The 20,721-nt window shown below is 39.1% G+C and overlaps 1 protein-coding gene across 4 annotated transcripts in view; it reads right to left on the bottom strand.

Moving 5' to 3' along the window:
* Positions 1-16,444, bottom strand: part of Cyp2c7 (cytochrome P450, family 2, subfamily c, polypeptide 7) — a 56,082-nt gene extending 39,638 nt beyond the window's left edge. For 3 of the 4 annotated variants that reach the window (XR_015684655.1, XM_087655191.1, XM_087655193.1), the window contains exons 1-3: positions 16,162-16,444; positions 6,943-7,105; positions 6,628-6,777 (exon numbers count right to left, since the gene is read on the bottom strand). Coding sequence is in view for 3 of the 4 variants with exons in the window: in XM_087655191.1 (XP_087511317.1) it covers positions 6,628-6,777; positions 6,943-7,105; positions 16,162-16,398 (550 nt within the window). In the remaining variant the exon portion in view is untranslated. 4 annotated transcript variants of the gene reach the window in all.
* Between the last annotated feature and the right edge of the window lie 4,277 nt (positions 16,445-20,721).

The raw sequence follows: 20,721 nt of genomic DNA, 5'->3' as shown, positions 1-20,721 counted from the left end.
GTCAAGTAATGTTTTAATTTACCAAAAAGGAGTGGAAGATAAACATTTGGGAATTTTCAAGAGTGTATACATGCTACCCACAGGTTAAATTTGATTTTTCGTTCTTTCCTTTCTCTTTATTTGGAAGACTAACTTAAAAATCATTAGAAATCAAATGGCTAATCAAATTTTTCCTTCAGAAACTTGTTGAGTAGTACCATCCACTGTAGTAGGAAAAGAAAAATCTTTTTTCAGACAAACACTCACAAAGAGTTAACTTGTGTAGAAATGGCAGGCAGCAGAGTTAGTTGAAATAGTTGAGATTTAATTTAAAAAATGATTTAGTTTGAAAATATTTCCACAGCTTCTCTATGCATTTTTAAAGATCTGGGATGTCATATGTATTTTATTAGAACATACGTCAGAATTCTGAGTATATAAAAGAAGAAATAATTAAATTGATTATATTTCTTGATTTTTATTAATTAAAATGTCCCTGAATCTCTGGAATGAATACGACTAGATCATAAAGGATGGAGAGGTGAGATGGCTCCAAAGTTCCACCAATAGTCAAGAATTACTGGCACTTCTTAGTTCTTAAGACAGAATTATTTGACTTTCTTTAAAAGTATGGCTGTCTATAATATGTCAATTGTACTCTAGAAGAATGCCACACATACATGACATTTCTTAACCACTGTCAGAGAAGCTTCTGTTTATAGTAGATGATGACCAACACAGAGACAACAAGAGAACACAGAGCAAAGAATAAGAGACTTCAAAATGTTCAGTCCTAAATATAACTTATGTATTATCCTCCTTCCTTGAAAGATTCAGGGACCATTGAGAAATAGGGAACAGAAAGGTGGTGGATAACCACAAGGAAAAAATGTCTTCTGGGCACAGCAGGACAGCTGCACATATGAAGTCACAGCAAATATAATAGGATGAGCAAGACCTGTGCAAGCCAAAGTCATAACATATCCTAAAACGGTAGCTGGGCATGATGTGCTGTACATAGTGAAGGGATTATTTGCAATTATTAGCTTCTGGAAGAGGAAGTGTCAAATTCCTCTAAAAGTATAGCTGCCACACCTTATAAAAGATATCTCTTCTTAGAGCATATGTGGGACCATCACAGAAAGGCACAATTGGATACAATGCAGATATCAACAGATTGTAGGGATATCAACTTCAACCAACACATCTAAGTCTCAACTTCTCCATTTGTAGATCAGGGAACATGCAGAAGAGGAGGCAGAAACATTGTAAGAACAAGAATAGCATGAAATCTATTGTGAAAACTTGTCCTGGACATGGCTGCAAAAATAATTAGAAAAATGACTGAATCATTAGGAGTGTTAATGTGGGAAGATAAAAAGCTCAAACGCTACCCTTAGACAGAGAGCTATATATGACTGATGGGGTGAGGAAAATTAACCTCTGTAATGATAAGCCCACTTATTGGTTTCATAAGTTGTTAATTGCTAGTGACTGGCTTTGTCATCCACATGGTGGGTAAACTGAACCATTGGAGGTCAGTGCTTAAAGTCACTGAGAAGGGTTGATCCAGATACCTACAGGGGCTGCTGCTAAAGGCAGATTAGAGAAGTTGCTCAGCAGACATATTTGCTGAAGGAAGGGAACTTAATTGACTGGGTCTGGCACTCTATATTGCCAGTCCTCCGCCCCCCAGAAAAACAGCCAAACAACAACAACAACAAAAAAAAAAAACCCTATGAACTCTTTTAACTCCTTGGGGTCAGAGAGAAAGAGGATGAAAGAGAAAGTTCATACACACACACACACACACACACACACACACACACACACACACTCACAGACAGAATGGACAAATCAAAAAGCAGAGTCCAACTTCATACACACAAATATGCTTGCATATATACATACAAACATACACACATGCATACAGATGATCAGACAGACAAATAAATATTCACCTATTGAATGGTTAGAAAAAAGCTTCAGCATGCAAAGTCCAAGTATTACATACATACATATATACATACATACATAGACACACACATACATACATACATACATACATACATACATACATACATACATACATACACACAACTGGTGGATGGAAGGAACAATGTTCCAAGTCCCATTTGCACAAACTCTACACACACACTTACAGCTGATGGCTGTGAGAGGCAATGTCCCAGCCAAACCATTAACATACACATAGTTGATGCATGAGAGAAACAATGTTCTAGCCACACCCTATCTTAGTTTATTCTTTCTTCTACAGCTCATATATCCCAGCAAAATCTTTCAAGCAGTATATAATTATAATGTGATTACATGTTAGTTTTCTTCTGGTGAATGATTATGAAGAAACAGTATGTTTTCTCCTAACTTTAGGAAATATAATATTACATAGCGCATGTAAAGATCAAATTAATCTTAAAAAATCATATGCATTCATAAACAAGCAACATCTATAGTTTAACAAAATGTAAGCAAGCAAGAGAGTTTCTCACGGTTTTTTCTCTTACTGGAAGGCAGCAATTTGCTGTTATAAAGAAAGAAGTATTACAATACTATTTATCTTTAAAAGTAATCCTGTAAAATCATAATCACAAATCTAAACTTTTATATAAAAATCAGTCATATCTATCTTTTTTATTAGACATATTTCTTCATTTACATTTCAAATGTTATTCCCTTTCCCGGTTTCCTGTCCATAATCACCCTCCCATTCTCTCTCCACCATAAGGATGTTTCCCCAATCAACCACCCCTTATAACCCCCCCAACATTCCCCTGAACCAGGAGTCCACCCTTGGCAGGACCAAGGGCTTCCCCTTCCACTGGTGCCACAACAAAGCTATTCTTTGCTACTTATTCAGTCAGAGCCCTGGATCAGTATATGGATGGTCGTTTAATCCCTGGAATTGCTGGTTGGTTGGCATTGCTGTACTTATGGGTTTGAAGACCCTTCAGCTCTTTCAACCCTTAGTCTAATTCCCCCAAAGGGGGCACCATTCTCAGTTCAGTGGTTTGTTGCTAGCCTTCACCTCTGTAATTGAAATACTCTGGTTGTGTATCTCAGGAGAGATGTATATGCAATCACTTTCAACATGCTCTTCATAACATCATCAATCTTATCTAGCTTTGGTGGCTGTATACATATGGGTCACATATGGGGCAGGCACTGAATGGCCATTTTTCAGTCACTGCTGTGAACTTTGCCTTCATATCCCCTCCTATGGACATTTTTGCTACCCCTCTTAAGAAGGAGTGATAGCATCTGCATTTTGGTCATCCTTCTTCTTGAGCTTCCTGTGGTCTGTGGATTGCATCGTGGGTAATTCGAGATTTTTGGCTAATATCCACTTATCACTGAGTGCATACCATACGTGTTTTTCTGTGATTGGGGTACCTCACTCAGGATGATATTTTCTAGTTCATTCCATCTGCCTATGAACTTCATGAAGTCATTGATTTTGATTACTGAGTAATAGTCCATTGTGTAGATGTACCACAATTTCTTAATACATTCCTTTGAAGGGCATCTGGGTTCTTTCCAGCTTCTGTTAGAAATAAGGCTGCTGTAAACATAGTGGAGCATGTGTCTTTGTTGTATGTTAGAGCATCTTTTGGGTACATGCCCAGCAGAAGTATAGCTGGCTCCTCAGGAAGTGCCATGTCCAATTTTCTGAGAAACCTCCAGACTAATTTCAAGAGTGGTTGAACCAGATTGCAGTCCCACCAAAAATGGAGGAGTATTCCTCTTTCTCCACATTCTTGCCAGCATCTGCTATCACCTGAGTTTTTCATCTTAGACTGACTGGTGTGAGGTGGAATCTCAGGGTTGTTTGGATTTGGAATTCTGCCTCTGTGTGTCTCGAGTCTACCAGGCAGGTCACTTGGAGCAGAAAAATAGGTCTTATCTCTGCTCTCAGGTGTGTAGGTGCTCCTGGTTACTGTCTTTCAGCTCTCGATGAAGGCAAGAATCAGAAGGGTCCTGTCCCTGACTGCTCCTAGTTCCCTGATTCCAGCAGGCACAGCTGGCACTATGTGATTCCCTCTTGGTGGGGTATGTGGGCAGAGAGTAGTCTCCTCTGATTTCTCAGAAGTGTCTGCACTTCTGTAGGTCCAACTCTCTCCCCTGAGGGATTGGGTTCAGGGAATTGTTTGTCCAGTTCAGTTCAGTTCTGGGCAAAGACCAGAATGGCAGGTATATGCAGCTGATTGTTCCTATATTCCTGTGTCCAGAGGCACTATGAAGTTTCCTATTGAACAAGCAATATTGGCAAAAGTGGGTAGAAGTGGCAGTCTGCTTTGAGGTCTCAGGATGGTCTGCACTTTGGGTGTTCAGCTCTCTTACTCACAGTCATATCTGTCTTAAATCCTCAAAATGTACATCTACTCATCAACAATAGTTAATAAATCATATCGGAAAGCTGAATGCAAAAAATGATATATGAAATCAGTTATCACCAGTCCATCCTCAATGAGATGTAATGACATCAGAGAATAATGACACTGTTCTTGTTCCCTGACCATAAAAGGTCCCTAGCTTAACTAAAAGTGTACCTTTCTGAACTTCACACTGTTCCCTAAGATTTTTTTACATCGGAGACAGTAGTAAAAATTATCTCAACCAAGCTTAACTGACTTATTTTTCCCAAAGTTTTCTAAGGGTGGTAGTCATTGTTCACAATCTAAATCTCTAAGTTCTTCTCTAAGGTGGTGTTCCAGTAGTAATGCCAAAAATAAATCAGGCACTAATATTGTGAATGCCACCAAGACTTCCCAGTGAGGGAATGGAAGCCTGCTTAAAGTTTTCATATAACTCTTAAACTAAGAGTGCAACAAACAGAGCAGAACTCCATAACAGCATAATGTCCACGGGACACATAGGTCTCAGGGCTGTGACACAAAAAGGCCCTCCCATAGTGCTATGGTAACCCATGGACTGAATTACATAAATTCTAAAGCCATTTGTCATTTCTCCTGCATGACCCTTGGCAGAGCTGTTTGGTTGTAAAATCATATATAATGTATCCAACAATCCTGATAGCATACCTGAAAACTCTAGAAAAAAATAAGCAAATACACCCAGGAGAAGTTGAATGTAGAAAATATCAAACAGTGCTGAAATCAACCATGTTGAAACAAAAATAATTATACAAAGAATCAACAAAACCACAAGTTAGTTCTCTGAGAAAATCAACAAGATAGATAAATACTTAGCCAGGCTAACCAGAGGGAACAGACAGTGTATACAAATTAAAAAAATCAGAAATGGAAAGGGAGACATAACAGAAACTGAGGAAATTCAAAAAATTACCAGGTCCTACTACCAAAGACTATACTCAACAAAACTGGAAAATCTGGATGAAATGGACAATTCTATAGACAGATACCAGGTACCAAAGTTTAATCAGGGTCAGATAAACAATCCAAATAGTTCTGTAACCCCTAAGAAATCGAAGTAGTCATTAAATGTCTCCCAACACTTTGGTTGGTGGTTTAGTCCCTGAAGCTCTGAGAGGTCTAGTTAGTGTTAGTTGATATTGTTGTTCTTCCTATCAGGTTGCAAACCACTTCAACTTCTTCAGTGTTTACTCTAACTCCTCCATTGGAGTCCCTGTGCTCAGTCCAGTGGTTAGCTGCAAGCATCATCATCTGTATTAGTAAGGATATAGCAGAGCCTCTCAGGAGACCTCTATCAGACTCCTGTCAGCAAGCACTTCTTGGTATCAGCAGTAGTGACTGGGTTTGGTGGATGAAGAATTGACTTGGAATTTTGCTGGAGATTGAATGGAATCTGTAGATTGCTTTCAGAAAAATGGCCATTTTCATTATATTAACCCTGCCAATCCATGGGCATGAGATATGTTTTCATTTTCTGAGATCTTCAACTTTTTTCTTTAGAGACTTGAAGCTCTTGTTATACAGATGTTTCACTTCCTTGATTAGAGTCACACCAAGGTATTTTATATTATTTGTGAATATTGTAAAGGGTGTCTTTTCCTTAATTTCTTTCTCAGCCTGTTTATCCTTTGAGTAGAGGAAGATTACTGATTTGTTTGAGTTAATTTTATACGTAACTCCTTTGCTGAAATTGTTTATCAGTTTAGCATTCCTCTCATGGAAGTTTTGGGGTCACTTAATTTGTATTATCATATCATCTGCACATAATGATACTTTGACATCTTCTTTTCCAATTTGTATCCCTTTAACCTCTTTTAATTGTCTAATTGTTTTTGCTAGGACTCCAACTACTATATTGAAAATGTAGAGTGAGTGGGCAACCTTGGATAGTCCCTAATTTTAGTGGGATTTCTTCAAGTTTCCCTCCATTTAGTTTGATGTTGGAATGAATCTGTAGTTAATACAGTGTAATTTATCTGTAGTTCAAGAAAATGTAAGCAAATATCATCTGCCACCTTTATCAGTAGCATTTATTCTTTGATGAAATGATACAAAATGGGGAAACCACATCTATTCTAATAAGACTACATAGTTCCACAACTCAGCATAAAATTACATGAAGCATATATTGTTATTTCTGATTAAAAACAATGAAATTGTTTTAGATAGAACATTATCAACATAACTTAGCCATGCATACCCTAACTAAGATGTAAATGTATAAATTTGTATTTACCTTTTGTTTTCCTCAGTTCTTCCACTAGGCACTGTGCTTCCTCTTGAACACGGTCCTCAATGTTCCTTTTTCCAATTCCCAAATTCCGAAAGGTCATGATTGTGAATCGTCTCATCTCTTTCCATCTGTTTCCATTGCTAAAAACAATGCCTAAAGAAATGAGAAGATACTAGAAATAGATGCTAGGAACAGATGAAAATGGAAGCCATAGAGACGTCCTACTGTGCTTAAGAAGGAAGTCCACCCCTTTCTTTCAAACTTATATCTTAATATAAACATGATACAACACACACATGAATATGTACACTTACTTACCAAAACCTTTAGTAACATTTTCAATCATTGGATAGCTTCCTCTACCAGAAAACTTCTCCCCGTTATCAATCAGAGCTTCCTTTATTGCTTCATATCCATGCAATATGACAGTGGGCTGTGAGCCCAAATACAGAGTGAACACAGGGCCATAGGTTTTTGAAAACTGGAAATAGGAAAGAAAATGCAAATACTAGCAAACATATGTTATCTTAATCTACACAGTGTAAACCTCATTCACACTAACATTGTCTTTGCATTTTAATGATGCAGACATAAATCAGCAAAATTAGGCCCAATTAATGTTTGAAGTGTAAATTTTTAAGACAACACCAATGATTCTATTGATCAGTCCAGATTTGGCTTACTGCTATCACAAACACAGAGAATGAACACTGCAGAAGCAGGTGTGAACACCACAGGTATACAGTATTTCCTGAAAAACTGGTCCCTTATATGGCAGTATTCTTAACACCAGATTTAGGCATGCATGAACCAAAAATGGATATGAATATCACTAAATATGCAGAATGATATTTTTGCATTTCTTGTGTTACTCCATGTCCATTGGTATTTAGATAAATTAGGTATTAGTTCTCTAGAGTCCAGTGTCAAGTAGATAACCTCAATAAAGATATATGTCTAAAAGTATACCTGACTTATTGAATAAAATGTTACTCACTATTGACTCCCAAACAAAACTAATCGGAAAAGCTGTTTTTAAAAAAGAAAACAAATATTCATAAATTTTCTAGTTTGAGTGGATTTTTATTTTTTATTTAAAAAATGTTTTGAGCTGGAGCGCCATTTACAACTTATAGCTCAGTTGTATTCCTGGAGGCCTGAAAGCACCAGGGATAAGCATTTGGACCCCTCCCTCACAAAGTGTGCCTTCCATGTCTCATATGCCCATCACCAACGATCTATGCCCTGTCCCCTGAGCTCTTCCAACTCTTCTGGAGACCTACATGGACCAAGGATAATTTGGTAAGAACCAGCCCCAGACTGCTTGCCTCCAGGGGCCACCAAGCAAAAGCAACCTGAACGTTACCCCCTGTGTTCCATTTTGTCCCTGTATCTCCATTCTCTGAGACTGCATGCAGTGGGGGAAACCAGGTAAAAATGCTCACCTCCAAGTTCCCTGCAAACCAATACCCTCTAAATCATACCAAAGGGTCCTAAGCTGCACATGGTCTCTTGTGTTCCATTGTGCAGCTCAAAACTCTGCCTGCATTCCTGGAGGCCTGCCAGTAACTGGGACAGTCACTTTGGTAAAAGCAGCTTAAGAACAAAATCAAGAAAAACTTGGGCAAAATGGCACCACCAGAGCCTAGATATTCTACTCTAGCAAGCCGCATATATGCTAACATAGTTAAAACATGAAAAAATGACCTTAAATCCAATAAAGATGATAGAGGACTTTAAGAGGAAATGAATAAAACTGTTTAAGATCTCAAAATGGAAATAAAGCAATAAATAAGTAAATAAGTAAGCAAACAAATAAATACCAAACACCAACAAACACAAACAAAAAATACACAAATATAAAAATCCTGGAGATAAAACAATTAGGTAAAAGAACAGAAGCTACAAATTAAAAGATATCAAAGAAATAATCAAAAGCATAAAAAGGTATGATAGAATAAATAAATTCATCTGTAAAGAATATAATAAATATAAATAGTTTCTGACACAAAACATTAATAAAATCTGGGACAGTATGAAAGACCAAACCAAAGAATGATAGGAGTAAAAGAAGATTGCCAGCTACATGCCCAGAAAGTATTTTCAATCAAATCATAGAAGAAAATTTTCCCCAAGCTAAAGAAAAAACTGCCTATGAACATATGCAAAGCTTACAAAATTCCAACTAGATTGAGCCAGAAAAGAAAATATTTCCACCGTATATTAATGAAAACATAAAACCTAAAGAACAAACAAAGAATATTTAAAGATCCAAGGAAGAAATACCAAGTAACATGCAAAGGGAGATCTAACAGAATTATACTGAATTCTTAATAGAGACTCTAAAAATGAAATGATCCCAGACAAATGTCTTGTAGAATCTGTGAAACCATCAAAACCAACCTAAACTACTATACACTGCAAAATTCAAATTCACCATAGATGGAGAAAGTAGGATATTCCATGACAAAACCAAATTTAAAAGAATATCTTTCAACAATCTAGCCATATAGAAGATACTGGAAGGAAAACTTTAACTCAAGGATATTGACTATACCCATGAAAACACAAGAAATAAGTAATTCCTTACAAATAAAATCAAAAGAAGGTGTATGCGCGCGCACGCGCACACACACACACACACACACACACACACACACACACACTCCATTATCATGAGAATAACAGCAATTCATAATCATTGGTTATTAATATCAATCAAAATACAGTTTCTTACTGTGGCTGTAACTTTTCTGATCCTGGCCCACAGCTCCATGCTCCCAAATCCCATGGGAGAGAGAGCTGAACACCAAGAGGTGCGGGCAATCCTGAGACTGCAGGGCAGAACAGACTGCCACTTCTGCCTAGCCTTGTCCTCATCCCTGGCCCAAAAGGAAACTACATAGTGCCTCTGGACACAGGAATATAGGAGCAGTCATCTGCAGGAGCAAGGTGGAGATCTGTGCCCAGATCTGAACTGAACAGGTCAAACAGCTCCCAGCATCCAAAGCCCGTGGGGGTGGAGAATTAGACCCTCAGAAGTGTGGACACTCCTGAGATACGAGAGGAGACTACTCTCTACCCACCTTCTGGTCTAAAGAGGAAAATACCTAGTGCCATCTCTGCCCTGGGAACAGGGAACTAGGAGCAATAGAGGCAGGACCCTTCCAGTTGCTGCCCTCACCAAGAGCTGAAAGCCAGCTGTCAGGAGCAACTATGTGCCTGAGAGCAGAGGTAAGGCCAACTGTTTTGCTCCAAGTGACCTGCCTGGTGGACTCAGGACACACAAAGATAGAAGTACTCTAGGAACGGGCACTTCTGGTTTCTGACTGTGGCCAGAACATATCTGATCCCAGCCCACAGCTCCCTGCTCCCAAACCCATGGGAGAGAGAACTGAACACTCAGAAGTGCAGGCAATCCTGAGACTGCAGGGCAGTACAGACTGCAACTTCTGCCCACATTTGCCTACATCACAGGCACAAGCGGAAACTGCGTAGTGACTCTGAGCATAGAAATATAGGAGAACGGCAAAAGATTTATACGATCTGAAGAGAAATCAGACAACAAAAGGAGGTCAAGGGGATACAGATCAGAAAAGAAGAAGTCAAAATATCACTATTTGCAGATGATATAATAGTATATTTAAGTGATCCCAAAAGTTCCACCAGAGAACTACTAAAGCTGATAAACAACTTCAGCAAAGTGGCTGGGTATAAAATTAACACAAATAAATCAGTGGCCTTCCTCTACACAAAAGAGAAACAAGCCAAGAAAGAAATTAGGGAAACAACACCCTTCATAATAGACCCAAATAATATAAAGTACCTCGGTGTCACTTTAACCAAGCAAATAAAAGATCTGTACAATAAGAACTTCAAGACTCTGAAGAAAGAAATTGAAGAGGCCTCAGAAGATGGAAAGATGTCCCATGCTCATGGATTGGCAGGACTAATATAGTAAAAATGGCCATTTTACCAAAAGCGATCTACAGATTCAATGCAATCCCCATCAAAATACCAATCCAATTCTTCAAAGAGTTAGACAGAACAATTTGCAAATTCATCTGGAATAGCAAACCCCCAGGATAGCTTAAACTGTCCTCAACAATAAAAGGACTTCAGGGGGAATCACTATCCCTGAACTCAAGCAGTATTACAGAGCGATAGTGATAAAAACTGCATGGTATTGGTACAGAGACAGAAAGATAGACCAATGGAACAGAATTGAAGACCCAGAAATGAACCCACACACCTATGGGAACTTGATTTTTGACAAAGGAGCCAAAACCATCAAATGGAAAAAAGATAGCATTTTCAGCAAATGGTGCTTGTTCAACTAGAGGTCAACATGTAGAAGAATGCAGATTGATCCATGCTTATCACCCTGTACAAAGCTTAAGTCCAAGTGGATCAAGGACCTCCACATCAAACCAGATACACTCAAACTAATAGAAGAAAAACTAGGGCAGCATCTCGAACACATGGGCACTGGAAAAAACTTCCTGAACAAAACACCAATGGCTTATGCTCTAAGATCAAGAATCTACAAATGGGATCTCATAAAACTGCAAAGCTTCTGTAAGGCAAAGGACACTGTGGTTAGGACAAAACGGCAACCAACAGATTGGGAAAAGATCTTTACCAATCCTACAACAGATAGAGGGCTTATATCCAAAATATACAAAGAACTCAAGAAGTTAGACCGCAGGGAGACAAATAACCCTATTAAAAAAATGGGGTTCAGAGCTAAACAAAGAATTCACAGCTGAGGAATGCCGAATGGCTGAGAAACACCTAAAGAAATGTTCAACATCTTTAGTCATAAGGGAAATGCAAATCAAAACAACCCTGAGATTTCACCTCACACCAGTGAGAATGGCTAAGATCAAAAACTCAGGTGACAGCAGATGCTGGCGAGGATGTGGAGAAAGAGGAACACTCCTCCATTGTTGGTGGGATTGCAGACTGGTAAAACCATTCTGGAGATCAGTCTGGAGGTTCCTCAGAAAATTGGACATTGAACTGCCTGATGATCCAGCTATACCTCTCTTGGGCATATACCCAAAAGATGCCTCAACATATAAAAGAGACACGTGCTCCACTATGTTCATCGCAGCCTTATTTATAATAGCCAGAAGCTGGAAAGAACCCAGATGCCCTTCAACAGAGGAATGGATACAGAAAATGTGGTACATCTACACAATGGAATATTACTCAGCTATCAAAAACAACGAGTTTATGAAATTCGTAGGCAAATGGTTGGAACTGGAAAATATCATCCTGAGTGAGGTAACCCAATCACAGAAAGACATACATGGTATGCACTCATTGATAAGTGGCTATTAGCCCAAATGCTTGAATTACCCTTGATGCCTAGAACAAATGACACTCAGGACAGATGATCAAAATGTGAATGCTTCACTCCTTCTTTAAAAGGGGAACAAGAATACCCTTGGCAAGGAATAGAGAGGCAAAGATTAAAACAGACACAGAAGGAACACCCATTCAGAGCCTGCCCCACATGTGGCCAATACATATACAGCCATCCAATTAGACAAGATGGATGAAGCAAAGAAGTGCAGGCTGATAGGAGCCGGATGTATATCGCTCCTGAGAGACACAGCCAGAATACAGCAATCACAGAGGCGAATGCCAGCAGCAAACCACTGAACTGAGAATAGGACCCCCTTTGAAGGAATCAGAGAAAGAACTGGAAGAGCTTGAAGGGGCTCGAGACCCCTTATGAACAACAATGCCAAGCAACCAGATATTCCAGGGACTAAGCCACTACCTAAAGACTATACATGGACTGTCCCTGTACTCTTACCTCATAGGTAGCAATGAATATCCTAGTAAGAGCACCAGTGGAAGGGGAAGCCCTGGGTCCTGCTAAGACTGAACCCCCAGTGAACTAGATTGTTGAGGGGAGGGCGGCAATGGGGGGAGGATGGGGAGGGGAACACCGATAAGAAAGGGGAGGGGGAAGGGGGGAGGGGGATGTTTGCCCTGGAAACCGGGAAAGGGAATAACACTCGAAATGTATATAAGAAATACTCAAGTTAATAAAAAAAGATTTAAAATAAAAATTAAGTTTCAAAAAGTTAAAATATATATATATATATATATATATATATATATATATATATATATAGCAGCAGTCAGCTGCAGGAGCCCCAAGATCCAGATCTGTGCCCAGATCTGAACTAACCAGTCAAACCGTTCCCTATACCCAAATCACTTACAGTGGGGGGAGATATACTCTGAGAAACAGGAGGAGAGTACTCTCTCCACATCTGACCAGATACATTCAAAGTAATAGAAAAAGTAGGGAAGAGTCTTGAACACATGGGCACTGGGGAAACTTTTCTGAACAGAGCACCAATGGCTTATAATCTAATATCAAGTATTGACAAATGGAACCTCAAAAAACTGCAAAGCTTCCGTAAGGCAAAGAACACTGTCATTAGAACAAACGGTAACCAACAGATTTGGAAAATATCTTTAACACTTGTACATCCGATGGAGGGCTAATATCCAAAATATACAAAAACTCAAGATGTTAGAATCCAGAGAGCCAAATAACACCATTAAGAAATGGGGTACAGCGCTAAACAATGAATAAACAGTTAAGGAATATGAAATGGCTGCTAAGCTCCTAAAGAAATGTTAAACATCCTTAGTCATCAGGGAAATGCAAATCAAACAACCCTGAGATTCCACCTCAAATCAGTCAGAATGGCTAAAATCTAAAACTCAGGCACCAGCAGATGCTGATGAGGATGTGGAGAAAGAGGAACACTTTTCCATTGTTGGTGGGATTTCTAACTAGTACAACCTCTCTGGAAATCAGTCTGGAGGATCCTCAGAAAATTGGACATTGCACTACCTGAGGACCCAACTATACCTCTCCTGGGCATATATTCAAAAGAAAAGGTGCTCTGTCATACAACAAAGGCACATGCTCCACTATGTTCATAGCAGCCTTATTTATAATAGCCAGAAGCTGGAGAGAACCCAGATGCCCTTCAATCAAGGAATGGATACAGAAAATGTATTACATGTTCACAATAGAGTACTACTGAGCTATGGAAACAATGACTTCATGAAATTCATAGGCAAATGAAAGGAACTAGAAAATATCATTTTGAGTGAAGTATCCCAATCACAAAAAACACACATGGTATTCACTCATTGATAAGTGTATATTAGCCCAAATGCTCGAATTACCCAAGATGCAATGCATGAATCACATGAAATTCAGGAAAGATGAACAAAATGTGGATGCTTCATTCCTTCTTAAAAAGGAAAATAAAAAATATCCATAGGAGGGGATATGGAAGCAAAATTTAGAGCAGAGACTGAAGGAATGGCCATTCAGAGCCGGTACCACATGTGGCCCATATACATACATACATACATATATATATATATATATATATATATATATGTATATATATATATACATATATCCAGCAAAACAGATAAGATGCATGAAGCAAAGAAGTGAATGATGACAGGAACCAGATATAGATCTCTCCCAAGAGACACAACGGAACGTGTCAAATACAGAAGTGAATGCTAGCAGCAAACCACTGAACTGAGAATGGGACCCCTGTTGGAGGAATTAGATAAAGAATTGAAAGAGCTGAAGGGGCTTGCGACCCCAAAAGAATAACAATGACAGCCAACCAGCACTTCCAGGAATTAAACCACCACCCAAAGTCAATACATGGACTGACCTTGGGCTCCAACTACACATGTAGCTGTGAATAGCCTTGTTGGGGTACCAATGGAAGGGCAAGCCCTTGGTCCTGCCAAGGTTGGACTCCCAGTTCAGGGGATTGTTTACAGAGGTTAGGGGGAGATGGATGGGAAGGGGAACACTCTTACAGAAAGGGAGGAGGGGTTATGGGGCTGACGGACAGTAAACCTGGAAAGGGGGTAACATTTATATTTTTTAAGTATTCTTTTATTTTCCATCTTTATTAATTTGGGTATTTTTTATTTACATTTTATTGTTATTCCATTTCCCGGTTCTGGGCCACCATCCCCCTAACTCCTCCCCGTCGCTTTCTATATGGGTGTTCCCCTCCACATTCTCCCCCCATTACTGCCCTCCTCCCAACAATCACGTTCACTGGGGGTTCAGTCTGGCAGGACCAAGGGCTTCCCTTTCCACTGGTGCTCTTACTAGGCTATTCATTGCTACCTATGAGGTTGGAGCCCAGGGTCAGTCCATGTATAGTCTTTGGGTAGTGGCTTAGTCTCTGGAAGCTCTGGTTGGTTGGCATTGTTGTCCATGTAAGGTTGAGAGCCCCTTCAAGCTCTTCCAGTCCTTTCTCTGATTCCTTCAATGGGGGTACCGTTCTCAGTTCAGTGGTTTGCTGCTGGCATTCGCCTATGTATTTGCTGTATTCTGGCTGTTGCTCTCAGGAGAGGTCTACATCCGGTTCCTGTCGGCCTGCACTTCTTTGCTTCATCCATCTTGTATAATTTGGTGGCTCTATATGTATGGGCCACATGTGGGGCGGGCTCTGAATGGGTGTTCCTTCTGCCCCTGTTTTAATCTTTGGTTGGCAGACTTCTAATGACTGCTTCTTTTGCCTTGGGCTCGTGGGTCAGTTTAGATGATTTATCTGAGAGAACATGGAAAGGGCCTCAAACTCATTGATCCCCTGGGGTGTGTATTGAAAGACAGACAGACAGACAGACAGAAAGAAAGAAAGGAAGAAAGGAAGAAAGGAAGAAAGAAAGAAAGGGAGGGAGGAAGGAAGGGAGGAAGGAAGGGAGGAAGGGAGGGAGGAAGGAAGGAAGGAAGGAAGGAAGGAAGGAAGGGAAAGAAAAGAAAAGAAATCCTTCTTGAACAAGCTAGGAACCTAGTAAAATAGAAACTCCAGTAATCTATGAGGGTGACTGTAGCCATAACTGTTTCAGTAGGGGATATAGACGCTAAAATAGCCACCTGCTAAGACCAGGCAAAACTTTAGTGGACAGGCAGGGACACCATCCCAGCCACAAAACCTTCAAGTCACAATTTTTCATGTCTACAAGTTGTGCATGGATAAAGCTGGAGCAAAATTTGAAGAAATTACCAAACAATGCCTGGCCCAACTTGAGAGACATTCCTTAAGAAAAAGCCTATCCATGACCCTATTAATGATATTCTGCTATACTTACAGACATGAGACTAGCATAACTGTCATCTGATAGGCTTCAACAATCAGCAGTTGGAAATAGATGGAAACTAACAACCAAATATTAGGAAGAGCTAAGAAGAAACTACAGTCAGGATTTGAGTTACTAAAATAATTAATAAATTAATGCCATGACCTAACTTTCTTCAACATGAAACCTTGTTCATTATTCAATTCCTGACAAGTGCCAGTTATAAAAGGCATAAGCTACACAATACTTGGTGAGAGGTATGACTTTATGATTATTTATAACATTACTGTCTTCAGTACTATATTTTCATTTAAAAGAAGTTCTAATTTATCTTCCTTATCAAGTTATTACAGGATCACCGACAATACTTACCTTGGTTAAGGATTGGCTGATGTTCTTCACATCTATCTGGAGGAAATTACCAATAATTGGGAGAGGAGTGGGGCCAGGAGGGAGCTTCCTTCTCCTAGAGCTCTGTCTCCAGAGTGAGAGGAGAATGAGAGAGGAGAGAGTAAGTACCAGGAAAGTGACCAGATCCATGGAGACCCTCCTTACTGATGCAGTTGTGATCAGGCAGCACAGAGATTTTATAACATGCTGAAACAACATGCACCTCTTTGAGCATCATTGATTAGTCCATTAGGGAATCTTTAATCCCACTTGCTCTCTATCAAGTGATCTTTGTCCCTTTGATAGAGATAAATATAAGATATCATTTACTTTGACCTTTATACAGTGCCCATTTGAATTTCTGGCTAATACTAAGGATTGGTGCCCAATTACTGATAATAAAAGTAAACAAATATTTTCTAATGTGTGGTAATTCTTCAGAATTAATATATTAATTTTAAGATTCAAGAAAACTCCTCCATATATGACTTAAGTCATATATTACTTATGATATTTATATACTCAATGAAATATGTTTATTTTTAACAAAATCATACTATATAACATAGGCAGGTCTCTAACTGACAGCTCTTCTGCTACATTGCCCCAATAACCAGAAATATATTTACATACCACAAAGATCATGCATACTTAAAATGTTTATTTTCTATACTAAACATTCCAACAGATTTTGTTCAATAACATATGCTTTATAGCTCCTTATTTTACTCTTGTCCAATACAAAACAAAGAACAGAAACATACATGTCAGTCACACATCTTTACTCAATTATAAAAGACCATTATTCTTTTTCTAAGGGTGGTGAAACAAAAAGAACTGTCAGTATCTCACAGATCATAGTTGGAAGAATTTAAAATCCACTGTGAATATCTAACGAGCATGCTTATTACCCTGACTTTATTATAGATTCTTGAAGAAAAGTTTCATGATTCTCCATTTTCCACTAATGCACATATGAAACTGGTTAAGCATGATTCTGTACAGAGAAAATAACAATAACTGATACCAGCTAAGTGTTCCCAAACAGCAGTACCAACTGGGTACCTAGTGTTCAAATGTCTGAGGCTAAGGAGGACATTTCTACATAAACAAAAGCTCAATTCTGAACTATTATGTCCATAATTACTTGACTATTCATTATGTAAATATATTGATGATAACCACTATCACAAAAAATAAACATGACTCTAGTTAATAATTATATTCTTTAACCTTAGAGTCAAAAAGGTTTATTTATTTTGTAATGTTCAGAACTTCAGTGGCCCAATGTCAGGGTTATTCTCATCATTTACAGCAGAGAAAGAAGAAGTTTGTTGTTATCATATTATATAACTCTAAAATCCCCCCCAAAAAATAGATTATATGTATGCATACAATCAGATATCTTTTTATGCCTGGAGAGATATTGATTCTGGTACAATTTCACTTACTTATAAGACATTTTGGGCCTTTGGATCAACTTTTCCTTTATCAAATATAAGAATTACAGAATACTTAGAGAGAGATGAGGCTCTGAGCTCAAGTAGACTACATTTTGCTTGATTTTTGAGGAAGGAGCTGTTAGTGATGCATGGCGTATCAGCAATCATTGCAACTCTATCTAAGATTAAAGATTTTGTGTAAACTTTTTCTTGACACTTTTCTTCATATCATTTCATTTATTGGCATGTATCTTCACCCATCAACACATATTTTGAAGCATTTCTATGTCATTTTGAAAAAAAATATTAGTGCATATTGATTACAAAATTGAATAGAATTCATAATACCATTTTATTAATATCAAGTCATTATGTAATGACTTGGAAATTATAAACACTTTTTTTACCAGTTGTTTCTTCCACATTAGGAATCCTAATAATATTTCTCTTCTAAAATGTCCTTCCATGTCATAGACTACACTCTTTGTTAATAAATATCTCAAAGGGGAGGCCCCAGGGAATCTATGGGAGTGACTCTAGCTGAGACTTCTAGCAGTGCGGGATGTGGCATCTGAAGTGACCATGGCCTGGAGCCAGGCAGGACTCAAAGTGGATAAATAAAGACACCAACTCACCCACAAAACTTTCTACCTAAAGTGTAGTCTGCCTACAAGATGTGCAGAGACAAAGAAGGAGCAAAGATGGAGGAAGAGCCAACCAAATCGAGATCCATCCCATGAGCAAAATCCAATCCTGGACACTATTAAGGATACTAGACATAATAGATTATGCTTGCAGACCAGAGCCTAGCATAACAGTCATCTGAGAGGCTCTACCCAGACGCCAATGGAAACAGATACAGATACACAAATCCAAACATTAAATAAAGCACAGAGAGTCTAGTGAAAGAGTTGGGGAAGGATTGAGAGACCACAAGAAGATAGGCACTCCAACAGAATCAACTAACTTGGACCCCTGGAGATTCCCAGAGATTGAACTACCAACCAAGAGCAAGTATGGACTGAACATACCCGTACACCTGTACATATGCAACATATGTGCATCTTGTCTTCATGTGGGTCCCCATGGCCTGGATTTCCTGAAAGTTTTGGGTTAGGAGATTTTTGCTTTTGAATTTTCTTTGACTATTATGTCAATGTTTTCTATGGTATCTTTTGTCCCTGAGATTCTCTCTTCAATCTCTTGTATCCTATTGGTGATGAATGCAGCTATGACTCATGATCTCTTTCCTATGTTTTCTATATCCAGTGTTATCCTGCTTTGTAAATTCTTTATTGTTTCTATTCCTATTTTTAGATCCTAGATGGCTTTGTTCAATTCCTTCACCCTTTTGGTTGGGTTTTCCTGTAATTCTTTAAGGTAGTTGTTTATGTCCTTCTTTAAAGTCCTCTAACAGCATCATGAGATGTGATTTTAAAGCCAAATCTTACTTTTCAGGTATGTTGGGATATCCAGTATTTACTGTGTTGGGAGACCTGGGTTCTGATTATGCCAAGTAGTCTTGGTTTCTTGTGCTTAGGTTCTTGCTCTTGCCTCTCACAATCTAGTTGTTTCCGATGTTACTTGGTCTTACAGTCTCTGAGTGGAGCGTGTCTCTAATGTGGGTCTGTGGGACTGTAAGCCTGTGACCCTGTGAGCCTATGAGCCCAGGAGCCTGTGATCTTTGAAATAAGAGTGCTCCTGGGAGACCTGCTCTCTGCTGGCAGATTTTGGTTCAGAGAGATGTGGAACAGCCCCAGCTCTGGGCATAGATGGAGACTAGAAGTGTCCTGTTCCAGGCTACCTGGTGGCTTCTGAATCCTTCCACTAATGGTGGGTCTCTTTATGGGAGTCAGCTGAGAGAAAGTAAGGTCCTACCTCTGGGCTGTTGGTTTAGGAGGGAGAGTGTTCCTGTCATACCAGCTCTCTGAAGGCAGGTTTTGTGTCTGAGGACTGTGCTTACTCTTGAACATGGTCCTCAATGTTCCCTTTCCCCATTCTTAAATTCTGAAGGGTCATGAGTGTGAAGGTCTTGCCTCTTTCCCTTGCTTACATGGCTAAAAACTTTCCTAACAAATAATGACAGAAACAACAATGTGATCCCAGAAAGAGAAAGGGCATCTGAGAAGACATAACCATAGAGAGGCAGTGGATAAGCCAGAGGATCAAGTCTGGCTTTTCTTTCTATCTTGTTTCTCACTATGATTGCTACCCAGCCAACATATGAACATGCACACTTACTTACCAAGGCCTTTATTAATTTTTCAGCTAGTGGGATGCTTCTTCTTACAGCAAATTACTCCCCATGATCAATCAAGTCTTCGTTTACTGCTTCATCTACATGCAACACCACATTGGACTTCATCCAAAAGTACAGAGTGAGCACAGGGCCATGCACTTTTGATAACTGGAATTTGGAAAGCAAAATATTGGGTAATTGATGTCACAATGTACCTTGTGATGACCCAGGCAGGTGGTATTTGGATTATAGTTAAATGTCACTTCAAAATAGTCAACAGGTCTCTTGATCATGTTCAACAAATAACTGAGCCAAGAGTTTTCCAGATTGATTTTAGGACTTAATTGTTCATGAATAAAAGACTCCATCCCATAGGCAGGACACCAAATGTTGACACTGTTACCAGTGTTATATTATGCTTGTAGACAGGAGCTGAGCATGTTTGTCCTTTGAAAGGTTTTTCCAGGAACTGACTGAAACAGATGCAGTTACTCACAGCCGAGCATTGGACTGAGGTCAGAGAACTTCTTACTAAAGAGTAGGGGAAGGATTAAAGGAACTGAAGGGTATAGTGACCCCATAGGAAGACCAACACTGTCACCTAACTTGGACACCTGGGGGCTCCCAAAGTCTATGCCACCAACCTAAAAGCATGTCTTGAAAAGTTTAAGCCCCCCCTTCCACAAATGTAGCAGAGAATTGCCTTGTCTTGCCTTAGTTCGAGAGGATGTTCCTAATCCTGTAGAAATTTGATATGTGAAGAAGGGGGAAATAGGTGGAAGGTACCCTCTCAGAATGAAAGGAGAGAGATGATGGGGAAAGAACTCTGCAAGAGTGGATGAAGTGCAAAATTACAGATGT

Source organism: Rattus norvegicus, chromosome 1 (genome assembly GCF_021556685.1).
Source record: "Rattus norvegicus strain SHRSP/BbbUtx chromosome 1, alternate assembly SHRSP_T2T, whole genome shotgun sequence".
Lineage (NCBI taxonomy): Eukaryota > Metazoa > Chordata > Mammalia > Rodentia > Muridae > Rattus > Rattus norvegicus.
The sequence above is the reverse complement of the archived record's forward strand: the minus strand, read 5'-3'. Positions and strand labels throughout refer to the sequence as shown.